Here is a 24,028-nt window from a genome sequence, read left to right on the forward strand (position 1 = left end):
TCCAGCAATTCAACTTTCCAGCAGGAACCCTCGCATACAAATACACACATAGTAACCTAACATAAACCTCCTGCACATTGTAACTGAAAATACAGAAAATGTCCTGTCTTCCACACAGGGCCTTTCTGAAGTCCATCAAGTTATAAATAATTCAGCCGACTCTGCCGCCAAGTAAGAAAAACCTGCTGCTTACCATTCATTCTGACCGGGCAGCTCATGGATCCAGGGCACCGGGTTCTCTCCCACAAAGCCCATGTCATCGTGGGAACTGGAGGATGACTGGTCGGAAAGGTGGGCAGGAAGCAGGGGCGGCCTATCGTCTTCGATCATCACTATGTCATCCTGAGGCATGTTCACAGTCGGAGAGAGCTGGTAGTTACCTGAGAGAGAGGGGGAAAGAGGGCGATTAGACAGCATCTATGACTACATACAGTATATTTGTAGGAGTTTCTTCACAATTATATAACACAAAATGGCAGCAATACTCAATTAGTGGTGTATGATAACAACTGAGAAAAAATCGGATTGAGAAAATATGTGCACATGCTGATGGAGTCAGACATATGCACTCAGTACTCCTCCACAGAACTCCTCCTCCACCTCCTCAGACATGTTTGTGTAAACATAATATTTCTATCTTACTTTAGTAATTACCAAGATAATACTGTATAGAAAGATAAAGTTAGCTGAGATAATTGTACTATTACTACTACTATGTACTATTTTCATATCAGGACATGCCTGAAGGACACCAACAATTTCTCAACAACAGTAAATTATCGGGTACAATTTTGCAATGCTATATGCACACAAAGATGTTGCATGACAAGACGATATCTGCTAAATGTTAGCAGACTCAGAACACTCATTAAAATACACAAAATGATTTAATGTCTACTATCCAGAATCCAGTCTCTTAATGTCACAGTCAAAAGTTGTACACTCAAGTAGTTTTATCCATTCTCCTTCACTCTTCTCCAAGTTCAAATATGAGCAGAAGAAGCGCTCCCCTGATCTGTATTCTGTCCTGCCTAACCCCCCCCCCCGCTGAGGACTTCTTTGAATCACCCCTTTGCTGCTCCTCAGGAGTCAAAGTCAATGGGGAATGTGCTGCCGTGGCTGGCACTAAGCACCAGGAGAAGGGCTGTTCAGCGGCATGAGAAGTGGCATTATAATACAGAGGTGAAAGATTCGGTCTGTAAATTGATCAGTGCACGACATAAGAATGGACGTGGACACATAAAAAAGGGAATCAAAGTCAAGACGAGGGAGACGAGATCAACCACACACCTGCTTACTATTAGACTGCTATGACTGGACTTCCTGTGGTCTTTGCTTTTGTTTCCATTATCGGAAAGCCGTTTTGCAAATTTAATAGCTTAGGAACAATTGTGTGTAATCACTAGCAGCAGACAACAATATTTACCCTGGCAAGATCCCAACATGAACCTGAGAGCCATTTAATTTCACTGGGGCCTGACGAATGATAAATGCATATTGTGGAAGTAAACCTGAGCCCCAATCAACGCGGCAATGAGGTGTATAGTTTAGTTTAGATATTTGCAGAAATGTCTTTGTTTTAAAAAGAATAAAGATACAAAACAAAACAGCTGTGCAGGGGAGGACAGAAACCAAGGTGGGCTTAGAAAGGTCCTCCCCAAAAAGCACAAACAGAAAATCAAGCATAAATAGTGTATTTTTCATATATGTCAGAAGTCTTATCAGTGGTATGTGACAAACGAGATTTATTGTACCTTATGTGAATACATGTTCCAAACCAAAGGCTTCAAATGCAGTGTTACAGTGGATACATTCAATAATATCACCACGATATTAGTTTACTTTGCAATTACAAGATTTTTTTTTTTTGTTACAAGCCAGATTTTTATTATTGTATCCCCATAAAACAAAACTTTAATTCAGGATAGGGCAAGTTGCTTTATACCATGACTAGAAAACTTTCCCAAAAGCCTGCCCCTGTACTTACGCATCTGTTAACTGATTCTTTTGAAAGCCTCATCCCTTTGTATATGGATTGCTCATCTAAACCAGTTAAGATGCCTGCCAACACTGTACAGGTGAAATGAAGGCCATTTCTCACTTGGGCAGCTTGACAGAGAACCATGGGTAATTGAATTCCTGTACTGTAAATCAGCAGGACTGGAGTAATGACAGTGGGAAACTCAAGGAAGTCAGTTAGACTAAGCTATGCCTATCACTTTCATAGCAGACAGACCAAGTAGTTTGGAGTAGAATTATAGCTGTGTATCAACATTCATCATTTATCTTTAATCATGTTTTTTATACCATTATTTTATCCAATTTTGTTGTAAAGAAAATACAAAAAAAAATGATTTGACCTCCAATTCATCCAATGCAAAGGATGCAAGCTAAAATAAGGTGTTGTTCCATGCCTCAACAGGTATTGATGTAATGTATAGCAACACTGATAGAAGTTTGTCTAGGTATTGCAGCCTATAGTCATTACTATTTGGGTATGTTGGTATAAGTGTCAATAATGTGTACATGATTTGCACAATCAATATTCTATCTATTTTCTGTGTACTATATTATGTGTGCTTTATCCTAAATATCCATAAAAGAGTTTAGTTTTGTCCTCAGAGTCCTTGCTCAACTCCTCTAAGTCAGTTCAAACACTCTTCCTTCTAAAATTCAACACTTTCCTCCTCTGTCGTCAGTGTCTCTGCTTTACAGTCAGTTTAGTAAGTGTGGCAGTGTCAATAAGAGATGCCCTGTGGTAGTGTGTCCACAGGGGCCATCCTTATAACCACTTTCCTGTAACTGTTAGGTAGAGTTACCTCTCAGTTGCATCAGCGACACTGAGATTTTCATTACAGTAGTCACCTGGAAAAGACATACAGTGTAGTGGTAATGTAACGGGAAGTGTTGTTTCGTCAAAAAAAGCTCTGCAAAAGCTTTGGTGTGTGTTTCAAATACACAACACATGGATATAATATTTCTTTGCATTCACAATAAACACTCTTAAAGACAATACATAACTCATTACAATCCCTTACAATCACTCATGCCAGCAGACCACTTTCGCTAACAGAGGACACAGTTTTAATTAGAAACTCTGCAAGCTTCCCTCTCCCAGCTTTATGGAATATTTCCAGTCATGACCTCTTGACACAAGTAGCCAGCTCTGCAGATGAAAAGTTGCTAAAGTCAATCCACTTGCCTCTTTGTAGTAGCTAAAGGACACACACGCTCATACAATAAATGGCTAGCGGACAGGTATAGTTGGGGCCATGCTGATGATTTGAAAGGTGAAAATAATTAGAGAAACTGCAGCACTTGCTTTTCTGCAGCTGTCAGCATAATAAGCATCACCCACCCACCCCCAGTACTTGTTGTAGCATATAGCAAGCTAGCTCTGAAAATGACTATAAAGCCAAACTGTGTCAATGAGGCAGACAATACTAAATCAGACTTGAACAGACCAAAAGAAAATGACTCTTAAGGACAGTATGTTTATGTGTTAAATGGATGTTTGGTTCATAAAAGAGAAAGATGAAAAGCAAAAGGCAGAGTGGGGAAACAGGCAGAATCTGGAGAGAACTCTTCAGCACCCTCAGTGGCATTTTGGCGCAGTGAGGTGCAGATGGAGCTGCTCACTCACTGTTTTAACACCATTGTCTTTTACCAGCTCCTCACAGCCAGCGACGAGGGGAAAAGAGGCAGGTGACAGACCAGCAGAGACACTTCACTTCCTTTTGCCAGCCAGATCGACAGACAGTGTATATGTGTGTGTTCGAGCGAGAACTATCTGGTGCCTAAGGTAGCTGAAAGTCAAGGCTGTTCATCATGGAGAGATAATTCTGAATGCCAACGCTGATGAAAGAATGAACGGATACATGCTAAGAGCCTTGTTTATGTGCTTTAAGTGGTGTCTCTGTTGTTTCCATTATTTTGCGCAGGGAAGGTCATCTGAGCTTGTTGTTGTCCTTAGGTTTGAAGCAACATTTTACTTCTTTAGTTGTTCCCCTGCCTAATGGCACCACAGCAAAATAACCACATGCATCTAAACCTGAGTACTGTGAATGCAATTACTGTTTTCACCATGCCCAAGAACCGCTATCTTGGCCAGAATCAAAACACTGTTATTCAGCCTGTGATGAACTCGGCAATCCTGAAAACACTGGAGCCTTTCATGCACTCAGTTTGTGGAATGAAAGCAAAAGAATAGAGGAAAAATAATACAGTCATATGTTGATGCCATCACAAATGAATCAGCAGTCACATGCATGTCTTAGAAAAATGTACGTGAGGTCACATGGGGATAAACATTACTCCAACTATTATTAATGGTTCACAGAAGCTGGCTCTTTCATAAAGGGGCTATTTTGTATTTAAGAGCTTCTGATTAATGCTTACCATCCATGTAGCTAAGGAAAGAGTTCTATGGCAACATGGCTTTGCTACTGTGGCCTTTGTCACACTGTAATTAAAGATAGCGTCTCATGAGTCACGCTGACAGAAGCAGACACACACTACCCACCACCTCAGCACCCACCATCCTGCTAAAAACAAACACATGTTGTTGGGTGGGGTTTACCATGTAGCAATAATATTGTAATGTGAAGGCCAAACAGGATCACAGTTAACAGCTGAAACATATTAAAGTCAAAGTGATTAAAGTGGTTGTTGATTGTAATGTTAGAACTTTATATTTGATTGTAACTGTGGTTTATAGACAAAATATTTTCATCACTGAAACACAGATGGAAAAAATGAAATTTGTTTCAGTTTATGCTGGAATGAACTGAGCTGCGCATATGTAGACAGTCACATTACAGTCATGCCATCCTATCTGTCCATCCACACCACATCAGTGTTTGAATAAGAACATCAAAAAGATGCTAAATGTGCAAAGGAAATCAGTAAATGCACCCTGTCCTTCTGCCCCACACTTGAGAAGTTTGCAGCAGCACCCACTCAAATACTATAATCAGTATAGTGAAAGTCATGTGTTTCCACGACTGTACTGAAGCACACAGAGACCTCTGGCAAGCTATGCTCAGCGTGTGGAAGCTATTCCATGATAGTGAAGCAGATATGTTCTTCCTCCCTCTGGCAGAGAGTGAAGACAGAGACAGATGAGCTCTCTGGCTCGAGAGGCCACCTGGCTGCATCCATCCAAACGGATCAGAGCTTCACTCTCCTCTTTCATTGCCCTCTGACCAAGCGTTGCCCGGTGAAACATTGAGCTGTAAGGTGAGAGGTCACACTAATAGCCCCACTCCATCTTCTTTCTCCTACACTATTTCCTCCATCTCTGTCCATCACACACTTGTACACTTTCTTTTCCTCGCTCTTCTCCCCTCCTTCAGTGACACTTTGGCCTATTGATCTGCCTGGAGGAAAGATCATTAGTTGATCCACACTGCCACAGCTACCAGGCCCATACATGGATTGCTGCCGGTAATCATCCTAAGTACACACTGGTAAAATCCAAAGCCTTATGCTCACCAAGGGACACTGCTGCCATTTTCTAAGAGCACTTTCACACCTGTAGTGCAGTTCATTTGGTCCAGACCAAGAGAAAAGAATTATACATTGTTGCATTGTTCACACTGACATTTTACAAACGATCCAAGAGAAGTAAACATGAAGTCATACAGACCTGACTTGAGTACTCATTGATTGGACAGTTTTGGTGATGTCATCCCGAGTCATCAGCACGTTGGGAAATTCTGGTGACTGACAGCAGGTCATGCAGCACTTTAGTACTTCTAATGTGTATATTTATGTCCTTTGGTGTCACAAAGAGCTCACAAAGAAATAACTGATTATGAGTGTTATTAGACTGCAAATCGGCCGCATGTTTTGAAAAATGACAGACAGGTAGATACAACGCAGAAAAGGGGAGTCTTTTCTTTTTTACCTTTATTTATTCAGGGAAGTTTCACTGACTCTGAAGTTACACACATTCACACCTGGAAGCTGCCCAGTACAACCACAGTCTGATCTGCTGGCCACTGAGACTGTACTCTTTATAATTTTACAGAGACCCAACATTTCCCACTGAGGTTGAGGTTAACTCAGTGGTGGTAATGAGAGACACCCGGATTTATCCTGCCGGTCCAGGGATTAAACCAACAACCTGCCGGTCACAAGCTTGCTTCTCTAACCTTTAGGTCACCACTGCCCATTCCTGTTGAGTCTTGTTCAGCAATATTACAGGGGGTATTACTGTGGGATCGCTATGTCACACACTTGGACTTAATGTCAAAAAATATGCGTAAATGTGATTGGTCTGCTACTGCTACTGGGTGTGCTTTCACACCACAAACAAACTGCACCAGAGTCAGCACAGAGGCGGATTGAAACCCCCCTTTTTGAGCGGTCTCGGTCCGGTTGTTTGGTCTGCGTCTGGGGCTCAATTGACAGCTTTCACACCGGCCCAAACAAACCTAAATAAATGGGCAAATGCACCAGGGTTCATTTTAACCGAACCAAACAGCTTAGGTGTGAAAGAACCCTAACAGCGTTCCACCGCATTCCATGAGGGAATTCCTCATCAATGCAATTGATCAGAACATTTAGTTGCTTGGCTTGATGACAGTGTCTTACTTTCTTGTAGAGAAATGCAACGTTGGGATTCAGATGTCTAGGATAAGAATCGAGACACCAAACACTGAGACTTGAAATGTGGAGCACTCAGCGACCAGTCATAATCAGTTTTTGCCTAAGTCCTGGACTGGGAGGTGTTGTCATGAAGGATCCTATGACCACATATTGACAAAATGTGGCTATTGTTACTGTATGCTTGGAAAACTGATTTGGTGACTAATGCAAAAAAATATATTTCCATATAATGTTTGGAAGTCAATAATGCAGCCAAGATGGTGTTGCTAATGACAAAGATGATCTTCTGTACAGCGTCAAACTAAACTAACCACATCTCTGGCATATAGTACCATGATGAGGCTAAAAGGTTTTCCTATTCCAGAGGTCAACCCATGAACAGTGTTGAAGGAAGAGCCACCCACCCATCCAAGCCTGTTATTTAGCCTTTAAATGCCAGTTCAGGGATTATAAGTTCAGGAAACCTCAACGTGTTCACACAAGCACCAGCTACGTTAGCTGTAAGCCCAGGAGAAGCACACTTACACAAAGATATACTGTGTGGGATTTGTTGCGTCTCTGTAAATAATATTATTATAAAGAGTACGGTCTAGACCTGCTCTATGGGAAAAGTGCAATGAGATAAATTGTATTGAGCTTAATACATTTGATTCCTGTGTAATTTGAGACTAGAAACAAATATCAATCAAGTCATCCACTAAAGCAATTAGTGAAAAAATACTTGAGCAGAGAAGAAAAAAAGTTGGAAAATTAATGTTAGAAACTTGCTGTACAATTAATATGCAATTTGGCATATAATTATGAAAGTGAAAGCTATTGTACTGTATGTCCCAATATGGTGGTCTGGAAAAACTGGAACCAAATACCTGATGCTTTGTGCTGTAATCATCATTCACACCAGACAAATTCCACTTGTTTGTTCTATCTGATATGTCTTTCTTTCACAAATCTATCATATCACAGTATTACATAAATTTAATTTTAAATGTAGTATTGCTGACCTGCACACCCACACATGTGTTTTTACTTACTCTGGTAAATTAGACTTCTGCTCAGGTAGAAGTTGGGCGGAACTATGCTGCCATTATGTGAGGTCACCACCCTTCACGGAACAATGGGAATGATGAAGGATACAGTTCTCTCAACCTAGCAGGCGCAACAAAACTAATGGGAGAGTCAGAGAGATGCCAATCAAGCACAGTCGGTACACACCCACACAGGCCTTGGAAGAGGTCTAATTAGGCAAGTGAAAACACATGTTATGTGTTTTTCTCTCTTTGTTTTTATGTTGTTTTTTTAAAGATCATTTTTTGAGGTTTTTTGCATATATTTTATAGTGACAGCTGCTGTGTGTATGTTTATTTGTACTGCTAAGTTTGTTACTACTTCATCCTTAATTTCTGTCATTTGTGTGTCTGCTTAGCTTGCCTGGGTGTTTTTATATCTTTATCTGTCTGTACTTTCTTAATGTATGTCTGTATACACACCCATGTGATTCTAATGGAGATCCTTAAATAAACAATAAACAATTGATTAAAAAAGATTACATTTTATGAATGATGGCTGAATTCCATGGAGCTGCTTCAGTTTCAGGGAACCATCATTGATGTTATTAGTAACACCTGTGTTTTCCCTACTGTAACAAGTCAAAATGTCTGCTGTGAAAAAGGCCTATTTAGTCAGAATGTGCATTCAAATTTCATTTTTTAACAATATCTTCTAAATTGCAGCATTTTACATAGTTGTTATTTAAGATTACAAGTGCTTCAAAAGTGTTTTAACAGAATATGTTAGAAATGTGGAGGGCAAATTCCCCTCTTTTTGGTCAAATGACCACAGTGAATAAGTACAGTAAAGCACAAGAAAAGGCAAAGTCATTTTCTCACTAAGGCATGCTAATAGCACTCTCAAGCAGTCTGGACACCAAATTAAGGGAGGTCACCCTGCCTCGTCTCCTGCACTGATGGCTGAGCATACAGAAAGTGTGAGTCTGCGGACTGTGAAATACTGGTTGTGTGAGGGGACAGCAGGGTCAAGTCCTGGGAAGACGGCCCCACTTAAACACCATTAGGGAAGACCAAAGTGTCTGGGGACACCCAGAGATTGGTGTGTTCATGTCAGTATGTGTGTGTGCACGTTTGCTCTTATACTTTTAATGAATAAATGTCCTCATAATGATGAATCATCCAAAGTGACGGAACTTTGCTGTTATGCACTATGTCACTGGCAGTGACTAATGTTTGTCTACAGTATTTTGCACCGTCACCTGCACCGCACACATTACATCCTGTGAACACCTACTTTCCTGTGTGACAACAGCATGGCAGAGGCCAGAAAGCCTACTACTTGATTAGGTTTAGGCAAACTTCTCCCACGTGCTATGCGCTTGCCTGGTTCCCATCTCCGGCCACCCCCTGCCCACCCCTTCCTCACTTCTGTGCCAGTCCTAGGTTGAGCATTCTGGTCCATGAGCCTCAATTTTCACCCCAGCGTGTGGACCCAGCACCCAGCAGCACTTTTCAATTAGACAGAACGGAAGGTGAAGCCGGGTGTGATTCTAACGACCTTTGCGTCAAACTCCGGCTGTCACTGTCACACTGTGCGCATGCAGGAGCTTTCACTCAGTTCCATATTTACTTCCCTTTAATTCACCTTTTCTTCAATTTTTTCTTTCAGTTTTTCCTTCTTTGAGTGAGAAATCATCTCTAACAATTCTCGATACTTTCACCCCCAAAGGTGGGGATGGAAGGAAAGCAGGAGAAGAAAAGGGAAAAAAGTGTCAGGAACTCATTTTATTTGAGCAGGGAGTCAAGCAGAACGTTCTGTAAGTTCATCACCTGCTAGCTGTGGATTCAGCCTCTGACCATGATGCTTGATGCATGGTGTGTGCATGTGTGAAGCTAAAGCTGACAATATCACAGCATTGCATGGCTTACTGAGGCAAACAGGGAATGGGATTATCTCTGACTATTGATTAGGTGAATGTGTGTGCCCACACATACACACACACACACACACACACACACACACACGAACATATACACACACACACACACACAGCAGATAGTTCTGAATGACAGCCCAAAACACTACAGGGAAGATAAAGGCAAAGTGCCCTTACAATCAATGTGATGGCACTATGCCAGCTTAATAGCACCTGTCTCCTGTGTCATTTTGTGCTTTTCTTCGTTGTTGCCATGGTAATTATAATTCATATAATTCAATTCATTGAATTGTACCAATCCCCCGGGAGAACCAAGACCTATTCATACTGTTTCAGAAGAAAGGCAGCAAACTACCTGTGACTGCTGGGAGTAGACAAGACCAGTTTCTGATCAATACCTGGTTGAGGTAAGATAAGGCATCCATAGGACATGACATCTATCTGCTTTTAACAGAAAATAGAGAGCATAGCAATAACAATCATAGGTTGGGAGAAATATGGAGTTTACAATTTCACTGTATTGACTTGCTGCCACCTGCAATAACTCACAATCAAAGTCTGATCTTAATTCTTAAGCAGAAAAAACATTCCATCCCATTTACCTCTGTGTCTTGGTCAACTTATAGCAGCAGAGGCAGTATAATGGAGCAGTGGAGAGGAACTGATTTGGTTAGAGAGTTCCTGAGCAGTCTTTTACAACATACAATGCCTCAGAGTTTTGTCAGTAATCACTATTTGCTCTGAGGCTCACACTGTACATGCAATTACAGTATGTGTATGTAGTGCTGTATGTGTGCCCTACCATATCCCAAACTCCACGTCTGGCCTTCATGATTCAGTAATTTAGCAGGTCTAGAGACACTCCACATCGAGCTGTCAGTCAAGCCCTGGCAGCTGTGTGCTTCCTGACCTTGCTGAGCCGATCTTAGCATCTGTCCTCTAACCACAACTGTCACATCTCACACACCAGGCAATATGTCTGAGCCCATCTGAAATAACATATAGAAGAAGATAGAGAGCGGAAACAGCTACTGTCTTTCTAGCCTGCAGGAATGTACCATCCACACAGAAAAATGCACTTTATAGTGTCTTGCTAAATGATGAGACGGTAAGAGACAATTGTGTTATAGTCTTATAATGTCTTCATGTCTGCTTATTTATTGCCTTGTTTCAAATTGAAGTGGGTAAATATAGTACACTGACATTTTGGATAAATTTAGAAATCCACAGAAACAATCCACATGTTAGATGAACATGAATGAGCAAGATATGTCAGGAATACTGATGGTATTTGCTTTCAAAGTCAATTTTGTGACATTTGATCAAGGTTAACTAGATCAAGCTCCCACTTGCTTGTGGGAGATCGAGGACAGAGGGACAGTACTTTCTTCTTCCAGTTTTTCTTCAAATATACCTACTGTGCTTTAATGGATTCTAGGGACAAAACAAAATATATCTTCTGCATTTTCAGCAAATTGAAGATTTAGGAGGAAAACAGGAGGATCAGATATGCGGTAATTGCAAAAAGCAAAATTTTGATCAAGCCTCGAAGCAGCTTCTACTTCTCAGGTGCTGTATTTTACCTCATGAATATAAACTCAACTCTGACTGCATCAGAAATCTAAATAAAGGAATTGTGTCAGTTTAAAAAGATGAACACCTGTCACAAAATGTAGGCATGGGTTAATGAGGGCACAACTCAGAGACAGCGTCAAGACAAAAAAGGAACTGACATTTTCATGCTGTGAGACAAGCCGAGTCAAAGATCTGAGACTCCGCCGAGCTTCGGCTGTGATAACTTACTGCTTTAGCACTCAACCCCCCTCCAAAAAAATAACTTTTCCACTTCGCTCATTTGACTCCCACTCCGTAGGATGAGACAAGTGCTGGGCGCCCTTGAAGTTTCAATGGCAAGAAACTTTTCCATCAGCGCGCCCACAGTTGCCGCTTATGATCACAGTGGCGTTCTGAAAAGCCTGCATTGGAAAAGCCAGTGGAATAAATAAGCCAAACTGAGAGGAAAACCCAACCAATTTGAGAACATTTGATTTGGGATAGAGGAGAAATACACGATGAAAGAGTGAAAAAGAGGGGCAGAGAGAGAGAGAGAGAGAGTGTCAGGGGCAAGCCCTATTGATCTGGAGGCTTAATTAACCATCAGATGCCTCTGACACAGCCTCTGATCTTCTGTGATCAGTGGCAGAGTGGCACCACTCCGGGGGAGATGGTGGGGAGGGGATAGGAGAGAAACGGGAGAACGAATGGGAGAAGGGCAGAAAGGGAGAAAGTGTAGATCATTGACAGATTACAAATCCACTCCATCAGAGCAGAGGAGGGTGGAATGGTGATGGGGTGGAACGTGAAAGAGGTGAAAGAGTGGCCGACAAGAAGATCATGAGGAGGCGGTTTATCAGAGGAGAGAAAAAATGGTGAAAGGAAGATGGAGACAAAATAATGGGAAGGGGATGGGAAGGTAAGACTAAAAATTTTGTGCATAAAAACCTACTTTGTGTGTTAAGAAATGGGGTGTGGATACATGTACAACTACACCGCATCATCCCCCACAAACAAGCCCTCCCTACACTGATGCAATCACCTTTAGCTTATGTGCGAATGCATATGTTAAAGGTCCATCGATGTTAAGATGACAGCAGCGACTGGTTGTGGATTGAATTGCCAATTCTAATACACCTGAAGAGACGAGATCTTAGCTGATGTCAACTGGGTAGAATGGGAACTGACCCGAGTGAAACCAGTCGGGAGTTGAGTGAAGGCAGGGAGAATTGGGGATGACGTTAATCCCTGAGAGGTTTGAATAGTGAAATAGCGTACCTTGGGATGCAGAGCGGGGATGAGGCTTTGAAAGTGATGCTGGTTGGGGGTTTAAGGGAAGGAGATAGCAGAAGCACTTCAGAGGGGCTGGGGTGGATGTTGAAATTGATCAGGGAATGTCAGTTTACAGACAGCACCAATTTAATGGAAAAATATATCCAATGAGCATGAGGTCAACCACATTTCCCATCAAGGTGAATGGGGAGTGACCGCCAAAAAAAAAAATCCAATTTGTGGAGTCATTTTGTCTAACAGAGGTTGAAAGAGACACAAAGGTGCTGAGAGGGTGGGTGAAAGAACCTTGCTGATATATGACTCACCAGTGCGTCCGATCATATTAGTCAGCGGTGTGGAGATGTTGTCCAAGCCTTCGATGGTTTCATAAAGGGAGTGGGAAATCCGGCGCTCATGGTTGTCCAGTAGAGAATTCACGGGACGCTCTAAAACCGGAGGGCTGCCAGGGGCTTCCTACAAAGACCAGGAAAGAGATGAAGGGTAGGCATGGGGGTTTACAAATAGGTACAGTGCCAAATACATTTTCCATTTAGTCCTATAAATAGTCGTAAAATGTTATTTTCCTCAAAGGGCCAATATGAAAAATATTCAGCATATACATTTGAGGAATATTCACATTTGTAACTCAAAGGTTTGAGTCAATAATGAAAAATGTGCAATTTCTTGTATTCTGTATATCAAAAGCCATGTAAATCAAACTGAGACTGAGAAGATTCAAGTCATGAGTCTCGATCCACCCTTTTGTTTACATTTGGATCCTGTATTGTGCCTTTGAAATAATCAATAATCCCAAGTGAACATGTGTTGACACAAGTCAATAACACAGGGTAAAAAAAAAAAAAAGTTAGCCAAGAACAGGATTTTTGAAAATTTCATGTTCAAAAATTATTTGAATTGTCCCACTGGACGATTTTCACATTTATGGATTATTTTTGCAGTGTGTTTGTACCATATAAACAGACATTCACACACACAAAAGAGGAAATGGGTCTGTATTGTATGGCTTCTAATGTGATGCTATCAATACTCCAGAAACATGGAACCGAGACTTCAGTGTCCAGCTCGGCTTACGTCGGTATTTTCTGGCTCAGCAGTGTGAAACGGCTCCTGTAGTAGTCCAAGCTGGATAAAGCTCCATGGATTTCCCATAGGCCGATAGACAGCTGTCTCTAACAATGAGCCCCAGTAAATGGACCAGTGACATTTGCCATGTGGTCGATATGCCGTACTGCTGGTTATTGAGCCCACTGTACACTCAGTGCATGTGTCTTGACAGGGGGACACAGTTAGCGATTAGTCTTTGGGTCTGGGACCACTGGGCCAAGATACTGTGTTCAGTCTTCAACAGCCCATAGTCTGTCAAAAGTGGTATTTTTAGGATAGGATAGGGACAATGGAGCTACCATGGCAGGAATCAGGAAGTAGAGAGAAGAAAAATCGCACATCCAAGTGCAGAGAGTTAGAGAGTAAAGCTTTGGCCTCGGTCTTATTTCCCATAATGCTTCATGGCAGCCTGTGGGCAGCCGGGGGAATGCACTGAACTCCCTGTACAGGACCTATTACAGATAACTCCCTCACAGCTAGATAGTCTCGCACAGTTCAACTCTGTACCTCAAGCATGCTTTAAACCAGGAAGCCCTGGCTAATATTGATGTCTCACAACACTCTACTGGCTCCCGGCCAAGAGAAAGGGGAGTAAAAGATCAGACAACAACTGCAGCAGGAAGACAGGACAGCAGGAAGAGGTGGAAAGAAGAAGGAGATGAGGTGGTGGGGAGTTTTTGGTAAACAAATAGAAGGAATAACAACAAAAAGGATTGTGGGGGTGTGGGAGCCGAGGCCCCAGCGCAGTGTGGGTGCTGCCAAGTAACCTCCTCGTGGGAGACGCATAGCAGGGTAGAGGGACTTACTGGCTGTTTAATATAAATGAGAGGTTTAATGAGGTTGAGAGCACAGGACTTTATCGGGACAGTGTGTTGATAAGAGCGAGAGGCGAGGAGGGAAAGAGGCAGTGTGTGTGTGTGTGTGTGTGTGAGTGTGAAATGAGGGGCTGGGTCAACACAATTACAATCAAAGCCACGGCCACTGCCAGCCTTATAATAAAAAGCATGTCCCTGGATGATTCAGACTCAATAAGGTTCAAATTGACGAGATGAAGATTTATTTTATTCGCTTCTCTCTCTTTTACTCAACCCCTCTCTGCACTTTTTAATCTGTTTCAGGTCTGCAGTAGACTTGTCATGAACAGAAAATAAGTAAGATGGAAGGTTTTAGGTAAGACGTAGGAAATTGTGTGGAACAGAGAGCGAGCAGCTGAGAACCAAATGATATAAAAAAACTATGTATAGAATGTGTCAAGAGTAATAGATCTCAGAAAGACAACTATGTCACTGTCTCCCTCTATCTCTGAGAGCTGAACAGACTAATTTAAAAAGTATTCATTGGCTTCTATGACAAATAGACTTTGGGATCAACTTAACACAGAGGCAAAATGGCAGCAATTTTAATCTCTGTGTATCCAGAATTAATTATGTCCGCTTCTGTGCATAATAATTCTTTAGCACACTATACATGTTTACTGACTTGTGCATGTTTACTGACTGAGAAGCTGTGACATTTTCATGTTAAATCCGTACTCTCTGCTGTCACCTGATATTTAATATAACAGTGATTCAACATTAAGGGCATCTTCTGATGCCCAGGAACAGATACATTCTTGCAGCAGAGGCAGCAGGTTAATAAAGTAATGAAATGAGCAGAAGAAAAACTGGATAGTTAGCATGAGCATCAATCATCACAACTGACTCAAAAGACAAAAAGAAAAGTGCCAACCACAGAAAAAAAAAACATTAACAAAACAATCCAAAAAGAAAATGCTTTGTGGTATCACAGTGTTCAAACCCAACAAAAGCAACAGCAAGTTGATCATGGAGCTTGTTTGTCCAAAAGTGGATGTGTTCCTCTAAATTTTTCAGTGTCTTTCTTGAGATTTTAGTGCTTTCTTACCACTGGTTCCCATCACCTCATCATGTGTTTAATCTGTCTTAATCTAGTCATTTTCAGAGTGGATTATCCTGTTGACTGAGGGAGAGGGCAGAGCACTGTGACTTACACTGAGCCCAGTCAAGAAAAAAATGCTGCTCAGCTCCCACTGGACTCACTGCCTGTGTGTTTGTGTGTTCAAGGTAATGCTGTTATTTGTCTGTGTGAACATAGCGTGAGAGTGTGTGTGTATACCTACATTCATGTGCATGCATGTGTGTTTAAATGCATTTGTGGTAAATGCAGACTCATGCACAAATGTGTTTTTGCCTGTGCATCAGCATCTGCCTGACCTTGAGTTCTCAGTGAGGGAGAAGAAGCAGTGTGTCGACAGGGCTGGTCTTAAGCTGTTAACTAAAGCTAATAATGTCTAGTCCATGGCCATTTTCTGGTCTTCTATCCTGGTCTCAGCCTGTTGCTGTGGCCCTAATCCAGTCAACCTCCACCATAATGCTGTAATTACAATCCTTAAGCTGCTGCATCCTGCCCTGGGCACAACTCACCTCTCTGCTGGCTAGATACCCCACTTTCATTAGCTTCTCACATCCACCTAGAGCCTCACGTAATGCCAGTGCTTCCCAAAATGGGTGCCCAGGTCTTTTAGGAGTTCTTAGCAAAACTTCAATTTCACAAAAACATCACGCAGATGGGAAATCAGCACAACAGCAGACTATGTGAGAATAACTCCCGGTAAGGTTTAACTGTTCCACCACTATTGTTTCTCCAACTAAAGATACAATAAGTTATGAGAATCTAGGCCTACACCAGACACTACTATAGGGTAACCATCAACTCCTATTACCTGTACAAAAAACATGTGTAAACAAGACTTACATATGTTCACACATACAGACTCAAAAGCCAGGATAGCCATAAGCTGCTATTCATTGTATTCAAGAGTCTACAGCCATGCTATCAGCTCTGTGAAGTTGTATTGAGGCCCGCCAGTGATTTGAGATCAATGCTAACAGTAGCATGCTAACATGCTCACAATAACAATGCTAATATGCTGATGTTTACCAGATATAATGTTTACCATGGTTACCATCTTACTTTAGTGTGATAGCATGCTAACATTTGCCAATTAGCACTAAACAGAATGTACAGCTGAGGGTGATAGAAATGTCATTATTAAAACTTTAACTCAAAGATGGCGCTAGATGAAAAGTTATTACAGTTCATCCTCAGGGGAATGTGTGTGCCAAATTTCATGGCAATCTATCCAATAGTTGTCTATACATTTCACTCAAAACCCCAAATGTCAGCCTCATAGTGGTGCTAGAGGAAAAATAAGGTCATCACCAAAATCATTAGGATTAATCGTCTGGGAACCATGAATGTCTGTATAAAAGTTTTTGCCAATTCATCTTGTAGATGTTGAGATATTTTACTAGATAATAATTTGACCTAGTGATAGCGCTGGAGGATAAGTCAGGGGATCACCAAAGTCAGTAGGCTTCATCTTCTGGGCATCAATGATGTCTGTACATACTTTCATGGCAATCCATCCAATAACTGTTAAATTCAATTCAATTCAATTCAGTCAATTGTATTTATATAGCACCAAATCATAACAGAAGTTATCTCAAGGCTCTTCTCATATAGAGCAGTTCTAGACCGTACTCTTTATAATATTATTTATAAAGAAGCAAGCACTTCGCCACAGACTAAAGGAAAAACTCAGAGACAGGCAGAAACCTCGAACAGAACCAGGCTCTGGGTGGGCGGCCATCTGCCTCGGTGAGTTGTGTTGGGGGGGGGTATAGAGAGAGAGAGAGAGAAAGACCATTACCATCTGTAAGTGGAACTTACAGATGGTAATGGTAGTGGTAATAATATTAATATTAATAAAAAAATAATAGTCATAATAATGATAGCAATAATAATAGTAATAATAAGACTAATAATAATAATTGTAGTAGCGGGTGTTAAGCAGAAACATGGGGGGCAGTAGTTGGCCAGCAATCATAGATCTACAGCTCCGGAGGCAGAAATACCTGCTGAAAGCAACAGAAGGAGAGAGGAGAAAGACAAGAAAGCACAAAACTACGAGAGAGAAGATGTCGAGTTAGTAACCTGCATTAATGGGATAAGAATGCGTACAGATGGGAGAGGGAGAGGAGGAGAGAAGAGGTCAGTGCATCATGGGAAGTATCCAAGCAGTCTAGGCCTATAGCAGCATAACTAAGGGATGGTTCAGTGCTCACCTGAGCCAACCCTACTCTTAAATGTGGAGGTGGTGTCTGCCACCCGAACCCAAACTGGGACCTGATTCCACAGGAGAGGAGCTTGATAGCTGAAGGCTATGGCTACCATTCTACTTTTGGAGACTCTAGGAACCACAAGTAACCCTGCATTCAGGGAGCGCAGTGTTCTAGTGGGGTAATAGGGTACTATGAGCTCTTTAAGATATAATGGTGCCTGACCATTAAGGGCTTTGTAGGTGAGCAGAAAGATTTTAAATTCTATTCTGGATTTTACAGGGAGCCAGTGCAGAGAAGCTAATATGGGAGAAATATGATCTCTTTTCCTAGTTCTTGTCAGTCCAGTATTCTGGATCAACTGGAGAGTCTTAAGGGACTTATTTGGGCAGCCTGATAATAAGGAATTACAATAATCCAGTCTACAAGTAACAAATGCATGGACTAGTTTTTTAGATTTTTGCAATGTTAGATAGGTGAAAAAAGGCAGTCCTTTAAGCTTGTTTTATGTGGGAGTTAAAGGACATATCCTGATCAAAGATAGATAGAGTCCATATGGTGGTGCTGGAGGCCAGGGCAATGCCATCTAGAGTGACTATATCTTTAGATAATATGTCTCTGAGGTTTTTGGGGCCAAGCACAATAACTTCAGTTTTGTCTGAGTTTAACAACAAAAAATTGCAGCTCATCCAATTTTTTATGTCCTTAACGCATGCTCGATGTTAATTGATTGGTTTCATCTGGCTTGATGGCTAGATATAATTAGGTATCATCTGCATAACAATCAAAATGTATGCAGTGTTTCCTAATAATATTGCCTAAAGGAAGCATATAAGGCGAATAGAATTGGTCCAAGCACAGAACCTTGGAGGATTCATCGTTAACATGTCTGAGATCAATCTGATAAATATGACTTAAACCAGCTTAGTGCGGTTCCTATAATGCCAATTAAATTTTCCAGTCTCTGTAATAGGATGTGATGGTCAATAGTGTCAAATGCAGCACTAAGATCTAACAAGACAAGTACAGAGACAAGTCCTTTGTCTGATGCAATTAGAAGGTCCTTTGTAATTTTCACCAGTACTGTCTCTGTGCTATGATGCACTCTAAATCCTGACTGAAAATCCACAACTTAACTACTGTTGAAAGTCTGTTGATTGGTGACTGCTTTCTCAAGGATCTTAGAGAGAAAGGGAAGATTAGATATAGGTCTATAGTTGGCTAAAACCCCTGGATCAAGAGTGGGTTTAATTACAGCTGCTTTAAAGGACTGTGATACATAGCCTGTTAACAAAGACAGACTGATCATATCGAGTAAAGAAGTGCTAACTAAGGGTAAAACTTCTTTAAGCAGCCTAGTTGGGATGGGGTCTAAGAGACCCTGTTGAGATATTCCAGTCTGGACCAAACTGGTGGACCGATCAACTGACAGACCAACATTGCAATCCATAGAGTCATGCTGGTAAGTTGGCTAAAAATTCAAATTCACTTTTAAAATTTTTACTTATATCAACCAAATACTCTTAGATCTTCCTTTTCTCTCTCCAGTAGGGATCTGTACTTCTGGTTGCAATCTATCTAGAGTTGACAGTCCTCTGTTCATATCAGCCAAGTTCATGCACAGTGCAATAGTATCATATACAGCTAACAAGTGAACATCACATGTACTATGCTACAAAGTGAAAGGAATGTGTGTGTGCATATGTATTCACATACATGTGTGTGTGTGTGTGTTTTAACAACACTTGGGTTTTCAGACTAAAACACACACTTCACCTCTGCAGTCCTCCACCATGCCCAAGCAGCCCACTCAACCACCAGATTCAATATATTATTTTCTCAATTGGTCCTATTGAGTTTCCCCTGCCACTCCTAAATGAGTTAGTCCTGAGAGAGCCGGCTGGGAATGAGGGCCCAGCAGCGCTAGAATTGCATTTCTGCTGCTCTGCGATCTACTTTCCTCAATTTAGTCACTGCTTCATTGCAAACTGCATTTCCCAGAGTGCACTGCTCTGTGCCCTTGCTCTTTCCTCTTTCCATGAATCACTGCTATTTGCTATGACAACAGGGGAGCTGTAGTCCCAACATATCATGATCTAACTGGACTTCAATCACTCCATATTAAGTTGGGGGGGTGGGGTCGACAGAGATTCCCTCCCTTTCTCCAGCCTCTGATGTCGGCCAGCATCTCAATGTTTTAAGGTCTCTCCCAGCAGTGGTCAGCTCAATACTAATAAAACCATAATTTACTAGGCCAGGGCTCTGATTGATAGCTCTCTCAAGGCTCTATCGATCAGTCCTTCTCTCATCCAAGTGAGCATCTTTTGTTAGGGCCAGCCACTTCCTTCCCCCTTGTCTCTTAGCATAAATGTTCTCTTAGTGACTAACAGCAACACCTTTGGAATAGATTACAAACAGGGCCATTGGTATGCTGAGGAAACTTTGGTGCTCTTTCACATGCAGAATACGCTGTTACATCTGCTCTCTTTACAGAGTTAACTAAGCTACTATGTCTGCAAGCGCCTATGATGCAACAATGCTAAAGTGGACGCAGGGAATAAAGTCTCTGCTGCCTTCTCCTGTACCCCCTGCTGCTTCTCATCAATAATAAAACAATGTTTTAGCTTGTCCATTACCTGACCATGTTCCCTAATGGTTAGTTGTAAAATAGAAGAGCAAGGTAAACTATCGCTTACAGCTACCTACCATATGTAAATGGCACCATTCTGATTCCACCTACTGTTGTATGTAATATTGACTCGTCATTATGCCAGCCTAAAAATGTGGGTTAACCCCTCCACCTCACTCCTCATGCTGCTCTGTCATCCTTATGCATCATGCTGTTATGAGCCTGTCACATTCCTTCAATTTAAAGTGTTGACATTAATTAGCTGTCATGTATATCAAAACCTCAGCAGTGTAGTAAATGTCGGCATCACTAGCGGTTCATTTGCTGAAGAACAAAAATTCTGTAAATCTGGTACTATGTCAGTGACTTAAGGAAATGAGAAAATAGGAAACCAGAAACACGTTTCTCAGGTGACTAAATGCACTGGGCCACTTTGCAGTGGTTTCTTGTACCACATGGTATTTACATAATTGGGATTGCTGGACTGGAAAGTCTTTCAAGTGGTCAAAAGAGGGGGAATGCTTTATGTAAAAGCTTTATATTTATGTCTTGAGGCAGTCTTGACAGAAAGCTCTGCTGAGACAAGCACAAAAAGAAAGTGAAAGTTAGAAATATCTGAAGCGAAGTACTGAAGCGATAGCATTGCCGTCCTTGGGCAGAAGCTCCGTCTCATGAATTATCATGAGAACTCTATGGCGGAGCAACACAATGTAAAAATAGTACACTGTGAAATTCAACTCAATTTGTAGATGTGTAGAATGAGCGAAGTATCTCCGTGGCAAACACAGACAGGGAAAATGAGAAAGGTTTTGTGGTGAAGCGTCTTGGTGGAGTATGTTTTTGCTGCTCTGATTAATGAAGTGCCTTATCGGCAAGTTGCGGTAATGCTGTCAAAAAGGACAACAACGAAAAAAACACGACAGCCGTTCTGTCAAAAATAGTCAATGTCTGCAGGAGATCTCCGTCATAAATAACATCACAAATGCACAGAGAGGCGTATGCGTATGTCGTGTGATGAATTTCAAATCAGAGAAATGAAACCCAGCCACAAGCATGCTTATCATCAACCTGTCTGCCTTTAGATGCTGGTGTGATAAATATGTTAGTAATGTCATGAACTACTACGGCTGACAGACAGACAGAAAAAAACATCCTCCACTGAGTAAAAGTTCATAAACAGGAGCATGTTTTATAAGCTCAGACAAATAATAACAAAATATAACCTTAAATCTCCACACATTAGCTGTTTTATTTATTTATTTTAGTTTTCTAATAATTCTCTTTGTATTGAAATGAGTTCTGATGATGTCTCGTGATTTGTTCTGCCCATATAATGGTCAGTTTATCAGTTTTAGCCACAGCAGAGATGAGGGCATGCTGTTTAACTAGGGACCTAAAGAAGATCACATATTAATAAACCTGTATATATCACTGCGACAACGAGTGGAACTGATCACCCTTTTGTTCTGCAGTCTATCCAGCACACCTCTCACCTCAGACTACTAAAAATGTTTACATTTGTGCTACACTTTGCTCAGCATTCCCCATTTCCAAGGAAATTACTTTCGAGCCAGTAGAAAATTGCTATTGCAAGTTCTTCCATCTAATGTAACATTACTGTATCATTAAGATTTCTACGGTGGACAACAACAGCCATACCTCCAAAAAATGTACACAGGATATTCTTCAAAGTGTCACTGTGGTAAACATGGGTGGTACTGAAACATTGAGATATCAGAGTTAATGTCCGAATTACTGAATTAATGCATGTCCATTTTTAAGAAACTAATAACAATGGAGGGCAGAAAGCTGAAAACAAATCTAACACTGACTTTCAATAACCAAACTACTGTTGGTCTGCATTTGATTCAGTCACAGGATGTTGGGTTTGTGACTCGAGGATCAGTCTCTGCACTAAAAACGTGGAAGATGGAGAACATTCAGGAAGTGTGCCCAAAAAAAATGGAATTGAAATGACTTTTCATGAATTTAATTGCTTTAACACATGTGACAATATATTAATAGAACTCAGATATAGAAGGAGAAATTATAGTCTCTGAAGCAGCGATGCAATTACAATGCTTCAAACAAATTGGCAATGACCAATCATATCACTTGACTATCTGGGGCAGAATGGTAGTTTTTCAAACAAGGGCTATCTGTGGAACCAGAACAGAGGGAAAATTAATTGTTGTGGTACAGAGAGTGTGGATATAGAGTGTGTGTATGTGGATATCTGTGTTTGTGTGTGTATTAAGCATATTCAAAATGTTATTAATTTTCTCCCTACCTATGTCTTCTGTCTGATTGCACATCAAATGCATCATAAGGTATTGGTATTAGGACTGGTTTCCAAAAGCAGCCAAAACCAACTAAAGACATTTTGCTACTTATTTAAGAAGCCTCATCAGCTGCTAACTTAGAGCTTGTTGCTTTTGACTTGCTGCTTCTTTGACTGAGAGTCTTCCTCAACAAATTTAGACCTGTATTTTTATGCTTGGATAGCAGCAATAAGCGTCCACTCGTGGAGACCTTCTGGGTTTGTGCTTCATAAACAATTGTCCCCATACAGTGCAGCACACCGCTTTGTTAGATTTGAATACATCCTTAAGCATGCTGAAGTGTTTTTTTCTTCATTCCAAGGTCGGCAGAAATTCTCATTTTAACCCAAGGCAAAGGCCAGTTATTGCCACTGCTTAAATGGAAGCATAAATAGACCAGGTACTCAACCTCAGACATGGGCTTAATCATGGGCCATCAGCAGTATGAGCCAGCCTATTGAAACACTTCTCTTCACCACTGAGAGGATCTGTCTGGATGGATCTAGCCCCAAGTCCTGCTAAAAGCATATGGGCTTCTGGGAGACCTTGAGCAATATGTAGAAGTGTGTGTGTGTGTGTGTGTGTGTTTGCAGAGATTATATATTTGTGTGCATGTCTGTCATGCCTGCTACCCTGAGTGGTCACACAGTTAGGGCACACAATGAGAGTGTCACATAGTGCATTTCACATCTCCATTAAGGTGTTTCATGTTGGTATCCATATATTTAAGGGTCCTTTTCTCCTAGAACATTTTCAGTTACATCACGTAGAAGAAAATGGATGCCAGTTCAGTGACTGGTGTGTGGTTTTGGTTTTGCAAATACCAAACCAAGCCAGCTTAAACTACCAAGAAACATTACACTGCTCTTTTCAACAAAGTTGATCGTACTTTAGCCCACAGGACCAAGCAACAATGAAATCAATGCAATTTTCACGGAGTGGGGTGGCCTGGATATGCTGCACCCATCGAAGTCCGCTCTGATGCATTAAGCTGGGCTGCTCGGTTCCTCTCCCCTGCAGACAGTGATGGATCTGATTCATTTCAATGGTGGCCTCCAGTGCTCACTCCCATTCGGCTGGGTGACAGTGGCAAACTGACGCTGGCTCCCCACATATCTGTCTGGCCAACACAGCAGAGCAGGGGAGGAGGGGGAGGTGGCTGTAACTGCCAGGAGCCTGTGTCGACATTTAACTTCTGCTTTTCTTATTTGAGGTTTGCAACTGACCTTAAATTCTTAATTTACAATCTTATCTTTTCTCTACTCTGAGTAAATTAAAATTCCCTCTAGTGACTTCATGGCACCTTTTCAAACCACTAAGCTTCCTGAAAATGCTGCATCTTCAGCAGTGCATGATTGCCTGTAATGGGAGTTTAATGGATGGAATCTAAAATGCACTGTTACGTCTCCTTCTTTTGGGCTACACACTCTCT

General features: G+C 41.4%; 1 protein-coding gene across 6 annotated transcripts in view; it reads right to left on the reverse strand.

The window, feature by feature from the left end:
* The window catches only part of LOC122866596 (partitioning defective 3 homolog), a 344,331-nt gene that overhangs the window by 127,019 nt on the left and 193,284 nt on the right, over positions 1-24,028 (reverse strand). For all 6 annotated transcript variants that reach the window (XM_044176448.1, XM_044176445.1, XM_044176446.1 and 3 more), the window contains exons 15-16: positions 12,709-12,856; positions 194-380 (exon numbers count right to left, since the gene is read on the reverse strand). In XM_044176448.1, the coding sequence (XP_044032383.1) occupies positions 194-380; positions 12,709-12,856 (335 nt within the window). The remainder of the gene's footprint in view (positions 1-193; positions 381-12,708; positions 12,857-24,028) is intronic.

Source organism: Siniperca chuatsi, linkage group LG19 (genome assembly GCF_020085105.1).
Source record: "Siniperca chuatsi isolate FFG_IHB_CAS linkage group LG19, ASM2008510v1, whole genome shotgun sequence".
In the NCBI taxonomy this organism is placed as follows: Eukaryota; Metazoa; Chordata; class Actinopteri; order Centrarchiformes; family Sinipercidae; genus Siniperca; species Siniperca chuatsi.